Source organism: Mesoplodon mirus, assembly GCF_964341445.2.
Source record: "Mesoplodon mirus genome assembly, chromosome: 19".
Classification (NCBI taxonomy): Eukaryota; Metazoa; Chordata; class Mammalia; order Artiodactyla; family Ziphiidae; genus Mesoplodon; species Mesoplodon mirus.
Window position 1 is genome coordinate 50,277,206 of NC_138995.1, and position 19,132 is coordinate 50,296,337.

The following is a 19,132-nucleotide window of genomic DNA, read 5'->3' on the forward strand; positions in this document are numbered from 1 at the left end:
TCGACAGATGAATGAATAAAGAAAATATGGCACATATATACAGTGGAACATTACTCAGCCATAAAAAGAAACGAAATTGAGTTATTTGTAGTGAGGTGGATGGACCTAGAGTCTGTCATACAGAGTGAAGTAAGTCAGAAAGAGAAAAACAAATACCGTATGCTAACACATATATATGGAATCTAAAAAAAAAAAAAAAAGGTCATGAAGAACCTAGGGGCAAGACGGGAATAAAGACACAGACCTACTAGAGAATGGACTTGAAGATACAGGGAGGGGGAAGGGTAAGCTGGGACGAAGTGAGAGAGTGGCATGGACATATATACACTACCAAATGTAAAATAGATAGCTAGTGGGAAGCAGCCGCATAGCACAGGGAGATCAGCTCGGTGCTTTGTAACCACCTAGAGGGGTGGGATAGGGAGGGTGGGAGGGAGGGAGACACAAGAGGGAAGAGATATGGGGACATATGTATATGTATAACTGATTCACTTTGTTATAAAGCAGAAACTAACACACCATTGTAAAGCAATTATACTCCAATAAAAGATGTTAAAAAATAAAATAAAATAAAGAAATCAAGAAGTTGATTGTAAAATGTATTTGAAAAAGAAAATGAAAATGACCTGGAATAGCCAAAACAATTTTTTAAAAAGAAGAAAGTTAAGAGGACTTACTCTGGCATCAAGACTTATTATAAAGCTACAATAATCAAAGACCAGGTGGTATTAGTAATAGGACTTAAATTATATCAAAGGAAAGAATACTCTAGAAATAGACTGACACAAATACAATCAAACAATTTTTGATAAGATCATCAGCAATTTAATTCAACTCAACAAGTGATGGGACAAATTGATATCTATATGGAAGAAAACAGACTCTTAACACTTACCATACCATAAATAAAACTTAACATGAGATGGATCATAGAACTAATTTTAAAAAAGCAAAATACACATAACATTTTTAGAAAAAAATACAGGAAACTGTCTTTACAACCTAAGGCAAATATTTGTTTGAGAGGTCAAAGAAATAATGATAAAAGAAAAAAATGATAAACTGGACTTCAAAAACTTGTGCTTATTGAAAGACACCATTAAAATGAGTAGGCAAGCCATAGACTAGAGGAAATATATGCAATACCTATATCAAACAAAAGATTTCTATTCAGAAAATGTAAAGAATCCCTACTATTCAAGAAAAAAAATATTACCCAATAAAAAATGGGTAAAACATTTGAACAGATACCTCTGAAGAAGATATAAAAAGCACTTGAGGGCTTCCCTGGTGGCGCAGTGGTTGAGAGTCCGCCTGCCGATGCAGGGGACACAGGGTTCGTGCCCCGGTCCGGGAGGATCCCACGTGCCGCGGAGCGGCTGGGCCCGTGAGCCATGGACGCTGGGCCTGTGCGTCCGGAGCCTGTGCTCCGCAACGGGAGACGCCACGGCGGTGAGAGGCCCGCGTACCGCAAAAAAAAAAAAAAAAAAAAAAAAAGCACTTGAAAAAGTTCTCAACATCATTAGTCATAAAAGAAATCTAAATTGAAACTGCTAAGATATGCTACTATTCTTCAGAATAGTACTTCACAATGACCAAAATGAAAATACTGATAACATCAAATGTGGAAGAGAATGTGGGAGGCAATCAAAATTCTCATACATTGCTTGTAAAAGTTTAAAATGCTATGGTAACTTTTAAAAACTGGCAGCTTCTAAAATGTGAACTATAAACCTACCTTATGAATGAGCAACACAATCTGATAGGTATTTACTGAGGAGAAATAAAAACGTGTGTCCACAAAAAGATTTTTACAAGAATGCTCACAGCAGCTTTATTCATAATAGCCCCAGGGACTTCCCTGGCAGTCCAGTGGTTAAGACTCTGCGCTTCCACGGCAGGGGGCTTGGGTTTGATCCCTGGTCAGGGAACTAAGACCCCACATGCTGTGCAGTGTGGCCAAAATAATAATAATAGTAATAATAATAATAATAATAATAGCCTCAAACTGAAACATTTCAAATGTCTATCAATAGGAGATGCATAATAAACTGGTCTCCCCATTCAATTGAATACTATCCTGTTTAATTAAAATAAACTATTTATATATGCAAAAACATGTATAAATCTCTCAGACATTAAGCTGAGTGAAAGAAAGTAGACATGAAAAAGGTCCAGAATAGACAAAACTAATCTATGTTGGTAGAAATCACAGTGGTGATCGTCTTAGGGAGGGATTGACTTGGAAGAGGCCTGATGGAACTTAATGGGTTAATGGAAATGTCCTTTATCTTGATTAGAGTGTGAGATACGTGGGTTTATACTTCTGTCAGAACTCAAAGAACTTTACACTTAAGATCTCTCTGGACGTTATACCTACAAAGCATGGAGTGGATTCTTGGTAAAGTAATAGCAGCCAATAGCTCTATAAGCATAAGGCACACAAGGAAAGGATTTATGTGGGGAGCGATATTCAAAATAAAATTTAGATTTTAGAGGTATAAAAGTCAGTCATGTATAGACACTTCAAAGATCTCAGGCCTTTAAAAATAGATCCCTAATAAGACAGCTACTATCTGAAAAAAAAGAAAAAAAGAAAATAACAGTTGTTGGTAAGGACGTGGAGAAACTGGAACCCTTGTGCATTGTTGGTGAGAAGGTAAAATGGTGTAGCCACTATGTAAAACAGTATAGCAGTTCCTCAAAACATTAAACGTAGAATTACTATATGACCCAGCAATTCTACTTTTGGGTATATACCCAAAAGAAAGCAATGACTCAGATATATATTTGTACACCCATATTCATAGTAGCATTATCCACAGTAGCCAAAAGGTGGAAGCAACCTAAGTGTCCACTGAGAGATGAATGGATAAGCAAAATGTGGCATGGACATATAATGGAATATTATTCAGCCTTCAAAAGGAAGAAAATTTTGATACATACTACAACATGGGTAAAACTTGAGGACATTATGTTAAGTGAAATAAACCAGTCACATGATTCCACTTATATGAGGTACCTACCAGTAGTCATATTCATAGAGACAGAAAGTAGAATACTGGTTGCCAGGGGCTAGTGGGGGGTGCTAATGGGGAGTTATTGTTTAATGGGTACAGAGTTTTACTTCTGACAGATGAAGGGTTCTGGAGATGGATGGTGGTGATAGTGGCACAACCATGTAAAAGTACTTAATGCCATGGAACTATATGCTTAAAAATGGTTAAGATGATAAATTTTATGTGTATTTTACTAAAATTTAAAAAATAGATCTCTGAAAATATTCAAAGACATCAACTACCTGAGTCCACTGGACTTTATCTATACAGACTCACCGAGGTAACTCTGACTTGGAAAAATTTTCTCTGTTGTCCATAGTTCTTTTCCTTGTTCCAACTTGTGGATCATATCAGGCTTAGTCATGTGAAATCCTGATAATAAAAAATGAGACTTGGTCTAAGCTGCTGGGCTTCAAAACTATTGAAGGAAGAGAAAGATACAGCTTCAAGATGACAGACAAGGTACACATTAACGTCCTACCAAAGTTAATACCTTGTACTAGGCCAAATGCGGACACAATCATGCTTTCTACTAACAGAAAGGGATTCATCACCTCTGATCTTTGAAATTCAAAGTTCCATATGTTTCAGAAATTCTTGAAAGGATATGCATGACACTGAAAGATTCAAGGAATTTTCCTTACCTACAGAGATGAGGTGACAATAGTTTTCCAACATGACATCCCTGTAGAGGGCCTTCTGAGCAGGATCCAGTTGCTGCCACTCCTCCTGGGTGAAGTCCACAGTCACATCCTTGAATGACACTGATCCCTGTAAGGGCATAGTCTAGTTCATCCTAAAGTAATTGAAACTAGTGAGAACTAGACATTGGAGAACATGTTCAGTGGTCAAACTGGTTTTCCTACTTTGTGTTTTATACTGTAGAAAATTCTCTCTGAAAATACATTCATCAGTATTTACTTATTATCTCATGCTAAAAATACATGAGATCATACTCTTTGCCTTGAATGGGATTGGTTGCTTGGTGCACGAAAACAAATAAAACCCTGACCTTGCTCATAAGAAGTTACAGGCTAAAAGAAGGGCATATTTGTAAATACATACACTCAATAGATGTTACAGATGCAATGACAGGAATATGTACAAGGGAACATACTACAAAGTAAAGAAAATTTCATTTTGTATTCTAAGACTTCATTGAGGACATAAAAACTTTGTACTCACAATGAATGTTTTTTGTAGAACTACATGTCACTGGCTTTTAAGATTCATGGGGAGAGTAAAACCAGTCAGTAAATTCAGGAAATAGCAAAAGGTACAGTATGTTAGGAAAGAGTCTTTGAGCTGTAAGAAGAAAAGGTGTATGGAGGTAGGCAGTAGGCATATTTATGTAATAATACTGGATGTTTTAATACTCTGTTTTAAGACAGAGCAATGGTCTTAAAAATGTACTGAGCACACTCCCAACATATTTGTATTTATTTATAAATCATCAGTTGGCATTAATAGCAATCCACATTGTTAACGATTACTGTTCTGGAATATAAACTATTATTATTTTCCTCCTTTTCAGTATACTGTCCTGTACATTCCATTGTAATGCATACCCCACTTTGGGTCTGCTGCTTTATGGAGTATAAAAAAACATGAAGAAATGTTAAGTCATCACATATGTTATGTGAAAAAATTTGTACTTTAGAGGCAATACTCTAGAACACTAGAGAAGGCTTGAGGTGTGTTAGGTGGGAAAGACAATTAAGTAACCACTGTTAGAGATGTGTCCAAGATTAAAATGGTATTAGTGGTCTGGACAGGAGACAATGGGTTGCTTCATGACGAGTTTCAACAGAACTGGTCATAAATTGGTTGTAGAGTGGAAAAAAGAGAGGCACGGCTCTTAGGTCATCTGCACAGCAAGTGGGTGGGTGCTGAGACTAGAAAATGGAAATGGGAAGCAGGAGAAAGAATAAGCTGCACCAAAGGAGGTAATGAGGTAAACCTTGGACATGTACTTGAAATGTCTATGAAACATACAGGTAGTGATAGCTGTTGGAGGTTGGATATATGGTTCTGACACTCTGGTTAGAGGTCTAGGATGGAGAGAGGTATCTGGGAGTCACTAGAATCAGATCAGTATAACCTCTGGAGTGAATATGATTGTGCATACAGAAAAAGAGACAGAGAGGAGAAGAGAACCAATTACCATCTGGGGAAAACCCAGATTGGTATTTCAAAGATTGGTAGATGAAGAGGAATTTTCTGAAAGAAAGATATGGAAACAGGAGAAAGTACCACCTTTGATTCAAGAATAGAATATCTCAAGCGTGGATTAGCAAATGCATCTCCTTCTCTTGCATGCACATATAAAGATTAGAAGAAACTAAAAATATAAGAATAAATCTATAATAGCACTGAAACACTGGAAGGGTTTTCACTGGTAGGCCACAGTTTATAGGAATTGCTGGCAGATATGGATAAAATAGAAAGATCAGGGAGCAATGTAAAATTTCAGTTTTCTGTACAAGCTTGCAAGCAAATCTCTATCCTAAAAACCTCACAAAACAGGAAATCTAATCGAAAATAATAGTGTGATCTACCAGTTCTACCTCCCACTAAACCTAGATCAGTGGAGATGATCAAGGTTTTTGCATGTCTGCTCCCTGACTCCTCACAAATTTAGATCTCAAATCAGTGTCTAGACAAGATAGATTCATTCAAGTAATACATTCCCATTTAAATGAAGATAATATATTTCTGTTCCAGCAGTACTTTTATGAGAGGACTGAGAAAGGAGATGATGGATGATACACCCAATCAATATGCAAACATTGGCTACAACGAGAAGGTGCATTTGGGGAAGACTTAAGTTTATCCGGTTGGAATGAGAGAAACTGGGAACAGGACTGCAACTAGGGTAAGGCAGGTAAGACATGTAGGGTACAAAAGTTAGAGCTGGACAGCCCTGAGGGTCCTTCTTAAATTTTGTACCTAGGCCACTTGCTTGCCCTACTGGAGACCAGTTTGATGGAATCAAATCCCAATATCCAGAAAATTTAAGGATAGGGAAGCAAACGTTCATATAACCTAAAAACAAGTTACTTCAGAAAGAGAGGAAACATCATCTCACCTGAGGCATGGCTTTGATATTTGCAAGAGATGAAACTTCTCTTATGAGCTCTTCTTTTGGAAAAGGGAAGAGTCCTGAGAAGGCAGAGATGGAAAGATACAAGGAGCCATGTGAAACCATATTTGACTTAGATCACCCAGAATAACTCAGTTAAATCTACATCTATTTTCAGTTTCAGCACTTGCCCACTCTGTGTACCCCACACAAATCCAGGACAGAGATTAGTAGGGAAATGGACAAATCCTGTTGCCTTATCAATGCCAGAAACCTAATCTTCTGGTGAGGTAGAATAGATTCTGGGGAATGTGTTGTAGCTTGGAGAGGGCACATTGTGTGTTTCCCTCTGCAGCTCTACTTTCCATCTGCCATGGAAGACAGATTTATCATATATTTCCAAATCGCTCTTCATGGATTTCCTACCAATTTACACTGTCTCCAAAAGTGCATGAGAGTACCTCCCCACACCCTAATGAATGCAGTCGAAAAGAACTTTAATCTCTGCCTACCATATATATATATGTGTGTATATATATGTGTATATATATATATAATATATATATTCTAATTTACACATTTTTTTTTTTTTTTTTTTTTTTTGCGGTACGCGGGCCTCTCACTGCTGTGGCCTCTCCCGTTGCGGAGCACAGGCTCCGGACGCGCAGGCTCAGCGGCCATGGCTCACGGGCCCAGCCGCTCCGCGGCATGTGGGATCTTCCCAGACCGGGGCATGAGCCCGTGTCCCCTGCATCGGCAGGCAGACTCTCAACCACTGCGCCACCAGAGAAGCCCTAATTTACACATTTCTTATTATGAGAATAAGTTTTCATTTCTTTTCTGTGATGACATCTTATAGTATGTCTGTTTTTCTCATAGGTGTTTCTTTTCTAATTGGTTGACATTATCTTCTTTTTCAATTTAATAAATTAAACCTTTATCTATTTTAAGTTGAAAGTAATTTTTCTTAGCTGTTCATGTAACTATTACAGGGTTTATGCCTTGTGAAGATTTTTTTCCCTGTACGTTTTATTGTTTAGCAATACTATGTTCTCAGCTGATGTGAAATGCCATCTCTATCATTATTACATATCCCTGTATACTTGAGAATATTTGGACTTTCTATTTAATTTCTCTACTTCATCATTTTATTGATTCACCTGTGTGTACTACTAATTAGCATAGTTAATTATTGAAAATTAATCATTATTCATTATTAGTTTATTAATAGTAATTTAAGTATTAACTACTGAACAACTCTTTTTAGTAGTACAGGTATGGAAATAGAAAAGAAATTGATCTTTCCACACTGTAGGCTTTCAGGCAGAGAGAACAGTTTGCTAAATGAAGTCTGAAGTATTGACTGCTACAGTGAATATTTTAAATAGCAAAATAATATTTTAATTACTAAAATGAGACTGGTCTTATGATTAAAAGTATACCTAATACTTTTATATCATGGAATGCCTGAAGAAGCTATTGACCCTGCCATAGATTTCATCCAGAAGCAGGAAAACTTACTCATATATCAGTGTTGAAAGTGCTAGTTATGGGTAAAAATTGTTTTTTCCTGCATGCTACCCATGGAACACTAATCATTTTAACACATTGGTTTTAGTTCATATAATACTTCCCTGTAATGAACCTTATCATCTGGGAATTATGAAATCTTACCTCTTCCTTTCCAATACTCATACCTCTATTTTATTTGCTAAATTGCTACTGAGTTACAATTTTGCAGGCAGGCTTAATGACCACTATTCAGATAATCAAATCTTATGCACCTAACTAGTGGTCATACAGAGTCTCTCAATCACAAATAGTAACAGTAGGTCACAAACATATGCAAAGTTACATTCGATCACTTCAGAAAAGCACCGTTTCACAGCACCCCCATGTCATTCACAATCTCAGACAGCACATTACTAATTCCAGGCAAAGTTACAAAATCACATCACAAATCATTTCGCTTCTCCATAGTCACCTGCGGTCTCAAACACGACTCAACACCTAATCCGAAGAGAGACATATGCAGAGGAGTCCCCACGCAACAAGACTCATCCAGTTTCACACACAGTCAGCCGCAACATCCCACAGAGCAGCACGCATCCAAAACGCAGCAGGTTGGACACAGGAGGCCGCTTCCATTTGGCACACACACACACACACACACACACACACACACACACACACACACAGCATCCTCTGTGTGAGGCCCTGCTCCCTGCGATGGAGATTCCTCGGGGTCAAAACAGACAAAATCTCTCCTCGCAAAACTCGCTCCAGGTCACACTCGATTGTCACCTTCAGGGTCACGCCCACGGACCACGCCCGAGGCCCCGGTAGCACAGATCTGAGTGTCTGGTTACCACGGCCCGGTTCCGGTTCCCTCATCATAATTACCAGGCCGGGTTTGGGCTCCCGGTTTCCTCCCCAGACTGCCCACCGGTCCCGCTTCCCTAGTCTGCCCTCCGGGACCGGAGCTCCCAATTCCCGCCTCCTCCTCAGAGGCCCTAGGACCTACCAACCTCAGCCCCGCCAAGGCTCAGTCGTCTGCGCCTGCGCACTCCCGCGCGGGCTGGCGCTCCCAGGAGTCTGCGGGGCGGCGGGTTAGGAACCGCAAGGTCCCAGCTGCGGACGCTCGGGTGTGTTAGTGTCGGCGAACGCACTTTTCCGGGTTGGACTCCGTTTCTCACAGGCCTTGAGGGACTGATGAACTTCGGCCTCTGGTTCTTTTTCCGCTAGCCTTGTGGTCATCGTTTTCCGTGCGGTGAGTTGAGGTGACCCGGGTCTGGGTGAGGGAGGAGCTCACTGCAGGAGTCCCGGAGTTTCCCAGGCACGGATGCGGCAGGTGGAGGCAGGAGCCTCGGGCCTTTGTGAGTCAGCTGCTGAGGAAGGTGATTGTGGGTGGGCATGTGTGATTGTGTGACTGCATCAGTGTAAGATACACACATATGAGTGTATGTGTGTATCAGAAAGAGCGAGAGCGAGTGTGTGAGTATGGGGTCGGGGTGTGTGCGTGGTGGGGAGGCTCTGACTGGCCCAGATCAGCTTCCTAGGACTGAGAGGGGGCGGGGCCTTATTAATGACCGTGGTCGGCGGCGACTGTGAGGTGTTACACTGTGACCAAGTGATCCTGTGACAGCATTATCGTGACCGACTAGAGGCAGATCAAAACTGGCCTAGTGTGACTTTTTTTACTTTTAGGAGGGTGGTTTCATTTTTGCAGTTCTAGCATTGAGGAATCAGTGGACAAGATCCCTGTGTGACTCAGCCTGTGCCTGTCAAAGACTGCGAGCCCCTTGTTAACTACAGAGGTCCCCAGTTCTAAAGCATGGCCCCTGTTGCCTTCATCATTGCACCCTGTATATATTGTCTAGCCTAGTGCTTAATACACAGGCATGCAGTACATTAAGTGTAACCTGTTTGGGAGCTAATTGTCAGTTGCATGGTTTCTTGGAATTTGTTGCACTGGGCTTTCTTTCACTGCCTCTGTGTTTTCACCTGTTATAGCCACACTGTGCAGAAATGCTAGCTGCACAAAAATGGCTAGCATTCTAGGTCTCAAATATTCAAAGGGAAGTTGAATATTTGAGACCTAGAATGAAGGTTCCAACTGAAAAAATCAAAGCTCCGTGTTTATTACGGGGATTTTAGAGCTGGAATTGCCCTCGAGGCAGGGTCCTGGGAAGACATGATATTAAGGCACCAAGAGTAGGTGTCCTTCCTCCAAAGATTCCTCTTGGAAGCTCTGTGGGGGCAAGCTGCATATTGCAGATCTACAGCATTTTCATAGCTTTGTTGACAGGAAACTGCTGTGAACACAAACAGATTTTGCTCCTAGGCTTCAGTCAACCTGACTTTTTTTTATGATACAGGGAAGGGTCAAGAGTATTCCAGTCTTTCTCTTACTTCCATTGGGTATATTTAACATGGATGATGGAGGCTTGCTAGTGATGAAGAATGTGTTCTTATTTAGCCTGTCTTGGTATGAAAGGCCTAGTATGTCATGATCCCCTTTTCATTCCAAGTTTTGCCGTATCCCAAAAGAAGGGCCACGAAAGGAGAAAAGTGTTGCAGCTGCACATCTCAAAGCCAAGCTAGAGGTCATTTTTTTTTTAACATCTTTATTGGAGTATAGTTGCTTTACAATGTTGTGTTAGTTTCTACTGTATAACAAAGTGAATCAGCTATATGTATACATATATCCCCAAATCCCCTCCCTCTTCCATCTCCCTCCCACCCTCCCTATCCCACCCCTCTAGGTGGTCACAAAGCACCGAGCTGATCTCCCTGTGCTATGCAGCTGCTTCCCACTAGCTACCTGTTTTACATTTGGTAGTGTATATATGTCAATGCTCCTCTCTCACTTTGTCCCAGATTACCCTTCCCCCTGCCATGTCCTCAAGTCCATTCTCTACGTCTGTGTCTATTCCTGTCCTGCCCCTGGGTTCATCAGAACATTTTTTTTATTTTTATGTTTTAAGATTTCATATATATGTATTAGCATACAGTATTTATTTTTCTCTTTCTGACTTACTTCACTCTGTATGACAGTCTCTAGGTCCATCCACTTCACTACAAATAACTCAATTTTGTTTTTTTTATGGCTGAGTAATATTCCATTGTGTATATGTGCCACATCTTCTTTACCCATTTATCTGTTGATGGACACTTATGTTGCTTCCATGTCCTGGCTATTAAAAATAGAGCTGCAGGGCCTCCCTGGTGGCGCAGTGGTTGAGAGTCCGCCTGCCGATGCAGGGGATACGGGTTCGTGCCCCGGTCTGGGAGGATCCCATATGCCGCGGAGCGGCTGGGCCCGTGAGCCATGGCCGCGGAGCCTGCGCATCCGGAGCCTGTGCTCCGCAACGGGGGAGGCCACAACAGTGAGAGGCCCGCATACCGCAAAAAAAAAAAAAAAAATAGAGCTGCAATGAACATTTTGGTACATGATTCTTTTTGAATTATGGTTTTCTCTGGGTATATGCCCAGTAGTGGGATTGCTGGGTCATATGGTAGTTCTATTTTTAGTTTTTTAAGGAACCTCCATACTGTTCTCCATAGTGGCTGTATCAATTTACATTCCCACCAACAGTGCAAGAGGGTTCCCCTTTCCTAGAAGTCATTTTGAGGTTTTTGTTTCATGGAATGAATTTTTGTTTCTCAGCATATAGAATAACTTTATCTTAAATGCCCTGCCAAATAGTGACTAATCCATTTACCTGGCCAAGCCTTCTATTCCCAGTTAATGATAGTACCATGAGGATGGATCCCCTTCTTTCCCAGTTCCTTATCAAATGCCCTTCCTACAGTTAATTTTTGTATAACCACTTGGCAACACTTTCCCCTTGTGCTGTTTTTGTCTAAGCAGTCCCATGACATAGAAACAGTCCTCCTTTACATGGTGATTTGTTAATGCTTAGGTAGAATTACACATTAGATACTTCAGATTTTCTTCAAAGACATGAGTGGGAAAATGGCAAGGTAGGAGGTTTGATTGATTTCAGTAACAGTGTTCCGTAAAAACGGTCTTCTGTTTTGGAGACCTTTAAGAATATTATTAGGGGGCTTCCCTGGTGGCACAGTGGTTGAGAGTCTGCCTGCCGATGCAGGGAACACGGGTTCGTGCCCCGGGCCGGGAAGATCCCACATGCCGTGGAGCAGCTGGGCCCGTGAGCCATGGCCGCTGAGCCTGCGCGTCCGGAGCCTGTGCTCCTTAACGGGAGAAGCCACAACAGTGAGAGGCCCGTGTACCGCAAAAAAGTTGGCTTGGGGGTAGGACTCCATGTGGGCCAATGCTGTTTTGCAATGGCACTGTTTTCTGTTTTTGTGTGTGGGGTGATCAGGCATTCCCAGTTTCTACGTAAAAAACCATCCCAAAATTGTGGCTTAGAACAATGATAGCATTTGTTTTAATCATTAATTTGTTCATTGGGCAGAACTTTGTGGAGACATCTAGTCTCTGCTCTACTTGGCTTCAGCTGGGGTGGTTTTAAGATTGGGGGCTGGAATCATCGGAAGGCTTGCTCACGTATTTGGTGGTTGATGCTGGCAGTCTGCTGGAACCTCAGCTGGACTGTGGTTGGAATATCTAGCTGTGGCCTTCTTATGTAGCTGCTTGGATTCCTCAAAATGGTTGGGTTTCAGGGTGAGCGTCTTGACAGTGAGTTAGTAGGAAGCTCTATTTTCTTTCCTAATCTAGCCATGGAAAATAGACAGTGTCATTTCCACTGCACTCTATTCATCAAGAGAATCACAAAGGCCTGTTCTGTTTCAAAGGAAGGGAAATAAACTCCACTTTTAAAAAAATTTATTTTTGGGTGCGTTGGGTCTTCGTTGCTGTGTGCGGTCTTTCTCTAGTTGCAGTGAGTGGGGGCTACTCTTTGTTGCGGTGCATGGGCTTCTCATCGCGGTGGCTTCTCTTGTGGAGCACGGGCTCTAGGGTGCCCGGGGTTCAGTAGTTGTGGCTCATGGGCTCTAGAGCACAGGCTCAGTAATTGTAGTGCACGGGCTTAGTTGCTCCACGGCATGTGGGATCTTCCTGGACCAGGGCTCAAACCCATGTCCACTGCATTGGCAGGCAGATTCTTAACCACCGCGCCACCAGGGAAGCCCCTAAACCCCACTTCATGATGAAGTAGGTGAATGGCAAAATTCTGGAAGAACATTCAGGACCTGTATTGTGGGCCTTACTGGAATTTACAGTATGTGCGCCTTATTGGAATTTACACTATGTGCCAATCCCTGAGGCCAAAGATGAGGTTTAGGTGTGGATGGTGTCTTCCCTTTGCAGCCCTGCAAAATAGAATAGCGGGAGGAGTATCTGCTCGAGATGTGCCCAATCTCAGGCCCAGGCCAGTATTAGCAGAGTGGAGGACGAGCCAGAACCCTCCTGCTGAAGTGTCTGGATCCTACTTTCAGACAGGAGGACCTCTGCTTGGTATCTGTGCTTGTTTACTGGATTCTTTGTGTGTGGACTGTTTAGATTTGTCCAGAACCCATCTTACCTGTTATTTTCTATGTATGTTGATAAGGTACTGTTTACAGGCAGGAAGACAAAAGAAAAAAGCACATAGTAATGTGTAGCATTTGGGGAGCTGAGAAGTACATCTGGTGTCAGACCAACTTTTCTTTTCCCAGTTCTCACCTCTGTAGTCTCTGTGCTTCTCCAGGAGGGAAACCCTGAAGAGTACTGACAAGTTCTCAACCATTTTAAACCATGGCTTTGGTAAGTTTCTGTTTCTCTCTAGTTCTTGAACATAGTTATATATTAGATCGTGTGAACATTTCTTTATTTAGAAATGTCCTGTGTAACAGATCTCTAAGAAGCTGTCCCCAGTTCCTCCCATACCAGTGAAGTATGATGCCAACCAGCCCAGGGTCCTCCTGATGGGTCTCCCTGTTCTTCCATTAATGTGTAGCATCTCCTATAAGTTCAGCCTTATTTCAAGAAGAGTTATGGAGTAAAATTAAAGCGCTTGAGGAGGAGGTATTTCACCATCCAAAGAATGGTGGAGAGATGATTAAGAGAAGTTGGTCCCATTTGATTACTCATGGAAAAACTTAGAAATTCTTTGCATTTTCTAGGAAAATATACGATTGGCAGTTGATTGGCTCCAGTGTTGGTATGTGTTGAGATTACATGTTTTATGAGGCTTTTAGGATTGAGTAGGAGTAAAATTGGGACTTGCATACAGAGAGATCAGGGATCTACCTTGGGAATCAGTCATGGAAAGATGATTATCAGGAGGAAGATTTATTGTGTACTTGAAAAGTTTGTGCTGGTTTAAGATGATTTTCTATGTGATTATGGACCATTATGCATTTTATATCCACTAACTCAGGATCAAGGAAAGTATTCAGTGACGGATGGTGGCTCAGCTAGATTTAAAAGAAGTAGATAACTACAGACTCCCATCAGTAGAAAAGATGTTAGAGATTTTTTCCCCCACCCTAAACTTGGTAGTATAAAAGAATAATTAAGAGTGATATATCTACTAGATTAACTGTAGCTGTTAAAAAATTTACTAAATACTTTGGCATAAGAAAGTTTAGTGCTTATTACATATTTTAAAATAATGGTCTTACACCCAAACCGAAACAAGTTAGAGAACAATTTAGTGTGAAATATGAAACCATTAAAAAAATGGTATATAACATAATGAACCTGAGGCTTGAAGAAATTCTTTAATTTTATGCAAACTATTATCCCTCTATCTATCTATATGGAGATTTAATATTATGTTGGAAAAGAAATTCCATGAATTATATTTTCTTAGTCTGTAATGGAAAAAGAGGATGTAAAAATTAACATTTATTAATAACTTATGAGGTAGGCATATGGCATGCAGTATGCTCATATTCACTATTGCAGAATTGGTAAATTGTGATTCTTCTATTCATTTCTAGCCATGTTTCTAGACATGTTTTTATAACTGAGGAACCACATAATAGGCATGAACTAAATCAACTAGATTACTTAAAAATATGTGTATAATCTGTTTCTGAAACACTGATTTCCTTAACTTCTCTTACCATAGACTTCCAGCCACAGCCTATTTGCTTGCTATATAGCCCCCTTCTTGGATTTCAAACCTTTATTTACTCTCTTTCTATTTTGAAAACATTTCTTGAATTTCACCAGTAATGCTTGGGTTTGTGCTTTTAGGAATGGGTAACATTCAGGAAAGCGGCCCTAGAGTTCACTCAGGAGGAGTGGAATATCTGGGGCTCTGCTCTGAGGGAATTGTACTGGGATGTGATGATAGAAAACAGCAACTTAGTCTCCTCACTGGGTAAGCTGTCTGCCTCAAATAATTTAAATATTCTCTCTGGAATATCAAGGCTATCTTTTAAGAAACTAGGTGATTTTTTTCACCGCGTTTTCAAAGGCATGGGTTAAGCTTTGTTGTGTTGCAGATGACACCTCACCATTCTTCATGACATTCATTCTTCATGATAGTCATACTTTTCTCAGTCCCTTCATATAATTTCTACCTTCTTTGATACCCAGGGAGCTAGATGTGATTTGTGGGACACTTAAGACATATCTGTTGACAAAGAAACCAGGTGTTATGTTGTGTTTGAACTCAGAATTGGTAAAGATGCTGTACATTATTTTCTGACCCACCTTTAGAACAAACAAACAAAAAATCCTGATTTATACTGATTTTCAAAGTAATCTCTACAATTTACATGGTGATGGATTGAGTCAAAAAATATTTTAAATAGTGAAGTGAACACATTCATTTCTTATAACAGAATTTTTTTATTTGACCTACATTGTCATTGAAAATGACAATCCATGAACTTTGCATTTATCAGCATTTGTTTAGCATTCTAGAAAGAACCTGTGAATGTTTCAGAAATCTCCATTTTTCCTCTTAGCAAATAACAAACAAAAATATAGTAATCATAGCCAACATGGTTCTCATTGAATTAACTGTTATACTATATTGCCTTTTAATACAGAGAGCCAGTATAGGTTTAAATAAGACCTTCCTTACCTCTCTCATCTCTCTATTCTTTGTGATTCTTTCATCACCCTAAGGTGACTGTTCTCTCAATCCCTCTACTCTTCTCTGAAGTCTTCACCAATATTATTTTTGCTTACAGGTCATTAGAAATTTAATTCTCAAAGTGTTTTATAGAATTGGTTTTAATTCTTATAAATATTTTTATACATTATTTCATATTTATTTCTTATGGGCAGTGTGACCACCATATTCAAGCAAGGGAAGAAGCTGGGAGGGTTGTCAAGAAGACAGAGAGCTCAGCTGAGTAAGGGCTGATCAGGCAGGGAACTTTAATTACATCTGTTAGGCCTTTTAAAAAAAATTTTCACTTTTCAATTGTTTGCTGTTACTATATAAAATTAGTTAATTATTATATAGTAACTTTGTATCCAGCAACTTTTCTAATTTACTTATAAGTGCTAGTTCTTGCTTTACAGATTCTTTAGGATTTTGTAAACAAACAATTGCCATCTACAGATAGGGTTTTCTTCTTCTTTGCCAGTGTTTATATCTTCATTCATTTTTATTGCCTTAATGTAATTGCTAGGACTTCCAATACAGTGTTGAATAGAAGTAGTGAAAGTAGACATTGTTGCCATTTTTTGGTCATAGGAGGATAATGTTTAATATTTCATCATTACACATAGGTGGGGGTTTTGTATAGATGCTCTATCAAATTTCGCAAGTTCTCTAGTCCTAGCTTGCTGCGAGTTTTTATCATGAAAGGATATTATATTTTGTAAGATACTTTTTCTGAATCTACTGAAGCAATATGTCTTTACTCCTTTATTCAACTAATATGATGAATTAAATTGATTTTTGATTGTTAACTCAATCTTGTATATGTGGGTCATGTTGTATTTCCTTATATATATTTCCATATTAAATTTGTGTGAAATAATAGAAAAATATATGTTGATCTCTGCCCCCAGTTCCTAGTATAGAACTCCTAAAACCCTTGTATTTGCCTAAGTCATAAGAGTACTAGGAGCATCTTTTGTTCTAATATTTGGTCTTTGACTCTGGTTCCTGACAGAGTTCCTAAATCCCTTGGAATTTCCTAGGTAATAGGAGAGTGTCTTTTGTTCTGAGAAGGTAACTCTTGGTGGGCAGGTAACTTTTGTTCTGAGAAGGTAACTCTTGGATGGTAGCTGGTCACCAGAAATATCAAGCCATGATTAGAAGCTTGGAATTTTCAGCCCCACCCATCATGGGTAGGGGAGAGGAGCTGGAGATTAAACTAATGATTGATTATGCCTACATGATAAAGCCTCCATAAAAATCCCCAAAGTATGGGATTCTGAGAGTTTCCAGGTCAGTGAACACAGTCACATACCGGGAGGGTGGTGTGGCCCAACATGGGGACAAAAGCTCCTTGGCTTGGGACCCTTCCAGACCTCCTTCTATGTACCCCCTCATCTGGCTGTTTGTCTGTATCTTTTATGATATATTTTGTTATATAACAAACTGGCAAACAAGTGTTTCTGAGTTCTGTGAGTTCTAGGAAATGCTCATACCCAATGAAGAACCCCGATTTATAGCCAGTTGGTCAAAAGTACAGGTGACAACCTGGGGCTTTTGATTGGCATCTGAAATGGGGTGGGGGAGTAGGGAAGACAGTCTTTTGGGACTGTGCCCTTAACCTGTGTGATCTGATGCTACCTCTAGGTAGATGGCATCAGAATTGAGTTAAATTTTAGGACACCCAGCTGATGTTAAAAAAAACCCATACTTTTGGTGACCAGAAGTAAAGTGGGATAGCAGTGTAAGACTAAAGGAGAAACACAGGAGGAATGTGTTTTTCCTACCCAATTTGCTAACACTTTCTTAAGAAATTTTGCACAAAGCTTTAGTATGTCATTTTCTCTCAAGTTTTGGTATTAGTGTAGTACTGGCCTCATAAAATAAGATGTGAACTATTTCCTCCTCTTCTAGAAAAGTTTGTATGAGATTGGTATTATTTCTTGAATGTCTGGTAGCATCCTCTAGTAAAATTAGCTAGGCCTGGAGTTTTCTTTATGATAACAAATTCATTTTCTTTAATAGGTATTGGGCTATTCAGATATTCTATTTCATCTTGTATCTGTCTTATACTGTTATATTTTTCAGTAATTTTGTCCATTTCATCTGAGTTGTCAAATTTGTTGCAATGAAGTGGTTCATAATAATTCCATTGTTAGACTTCTACTATTTATATGTTCCTTAGTGATAAGTTCTCTTTCATTCCTGATATTGGTGACTTGTCTTTGCAGTTTTTTATTTTTAACAATTCTAGGTAAGGTTTAATCAAATTTGTTGCTCTTTCCAAAGAAATTACTTTTGGTTTGGCTAATTGTATGTTTATTTTCTATTTAGTTTATTTCTTCTCTTTTACCTTCTAGGCACTGAGGGTTTACTTTGCCTTTCTTTTTCTAGCTTCTTAAAGTAGAACCTCTGGTTACTGATTTTAGACCCTTCTTCTCTTCTAATATAACATTTAAAGCCAGAAATTCCCTACTTTAACTCCATTCCACAAGTTTTTATATATTGTATTTTTATCAGTCAGTTCAAAATATTTTCTTATTTCCATTTTGATTTCCTCTTTAACCCACGGATCATATAGAAGTGTGTTGCTTAATTTCCAAACATTTGTGTGTTTTCTAGCTACTTCATTGTTATTGATTTTCAGTCTAGTCCTATTTGCTCAGAGAATACACTGTGTATGATTCTGATCCTTTGAAATTCATTGACACTTTTTGTATGGCCCAATATATAGTCTATATTGGTGAATATGCTGTGTGCACTTGAAAGGAATATGTATTCGATGGATGTTGGGTGAATTACTGTACAAATATTAATTTGTCCAAGTTGGTTGATAGTTCATATCATTTACGTCTTCACAATTTTTTTTGTCTTGTATTTTTTTCAATTGCTGAGAGATATTAAAATCAGGGCCAGGACTACGGTAATGCTGAATTGAGTAAAGCACCTGGGGTGCAAAATTTAAGGAGGCGCTCATTCTTAGGGTCATGCAAGTGCAGTGTTGTTTGATGTTGTGTTTTTAGGTGTGTACACATATATGATAATAATTCTTCCTAATGTATGGACTCTTCTATCATGAAATGTCCTTCTTTATCACTGGTGTAGTTTATCTGAAAACAGTATAGCCACTCTACTAGCTATACAAACTGTATCTATATAAACACAACACACTATAATTTTTACCTTGAATACTTATATGTAGTTTAAAGAAGTTAAAATAAAAGAGTTATTACATTTATCCAGAGAGTTACCATTTATGCTCTCTTCCTTTGTTCCTGAAGATCCCATTTCCCCACTGGTAGCATTGTATTTTAGCCTGAAGAGCTTCCTTTTAGCATTTCTTGTAATGCAGGTCTGTTGGTAACAAATTGTTAGTTTTCTCTTATCTAAAAGTATCTTTATTTTTCATTCATTCTTTTTTTTAATGATTTGGAATACTGTGCATTTTAAAA

General features: G+C 39.3%; 2 protein-coding genes across 9 annotated transcripts in view; one reads left to right on the forward strand and one right to left on the reverse strand.

Annotated features, from left to right (window-relative positions):
- The window catches only part of ZNF382 (zinc finger protein 382), a 46,223-nt gene that overhangs the window by 18,179 nt on the left and 8,912 nt on the right, over positions 1–19,132 (reverse strand). For 3 of the 8 annotated variants that reach the window (XM_082607972.1, XM_082607971.1, XM_082607974.1), the window contains exons 2-4: positions 6,148–6,221; positions 3,704–3,855; positions 3,336–3,431 (exon numbers count right to left, since the gene is read on the reverse strand). In XM_082607972.1, coding sequence (XP_082464098.1) covers positions 3,336–3,431; positions 3,704–3,842 — 235 coding nt within the window. In that variant the 5' untranslated portion in view covers positions 3,843–3,855; positions 6,148–6,221. The other 5 variants (XM_082607973.1, XM_082607976.1, XM_082607975.1 and 2 more) reach the window with 5 other exon arrangements.
- Positions 9,227–19,132, forward strand: part of ZNF529 (zinc finger protein 529) — a gene marked incomplete at its 5' end in the record, with an annotated part of 41,848 nt that continues 31,942 nt past the window's right edge. Inside the window, 4 exons of the mRNA XM_082606662.1 lie at positions 9,227–9,248; positions 12,938–13,084; positions 13,566–13,633; positions 14,813–14,939. Coding sequence (XP_082462788.1) covers positions 9,227–9,248; positions 12,938–13,084; positions 13,566–13,633; positions 14,813–14,939 — 364 coding nt within the window. The remainder of the gene's footprint in view (positions 9,249–12,937; positions 13,085–13,565; positions 13,634–14,812; positions 14,940–19,132) is intronic.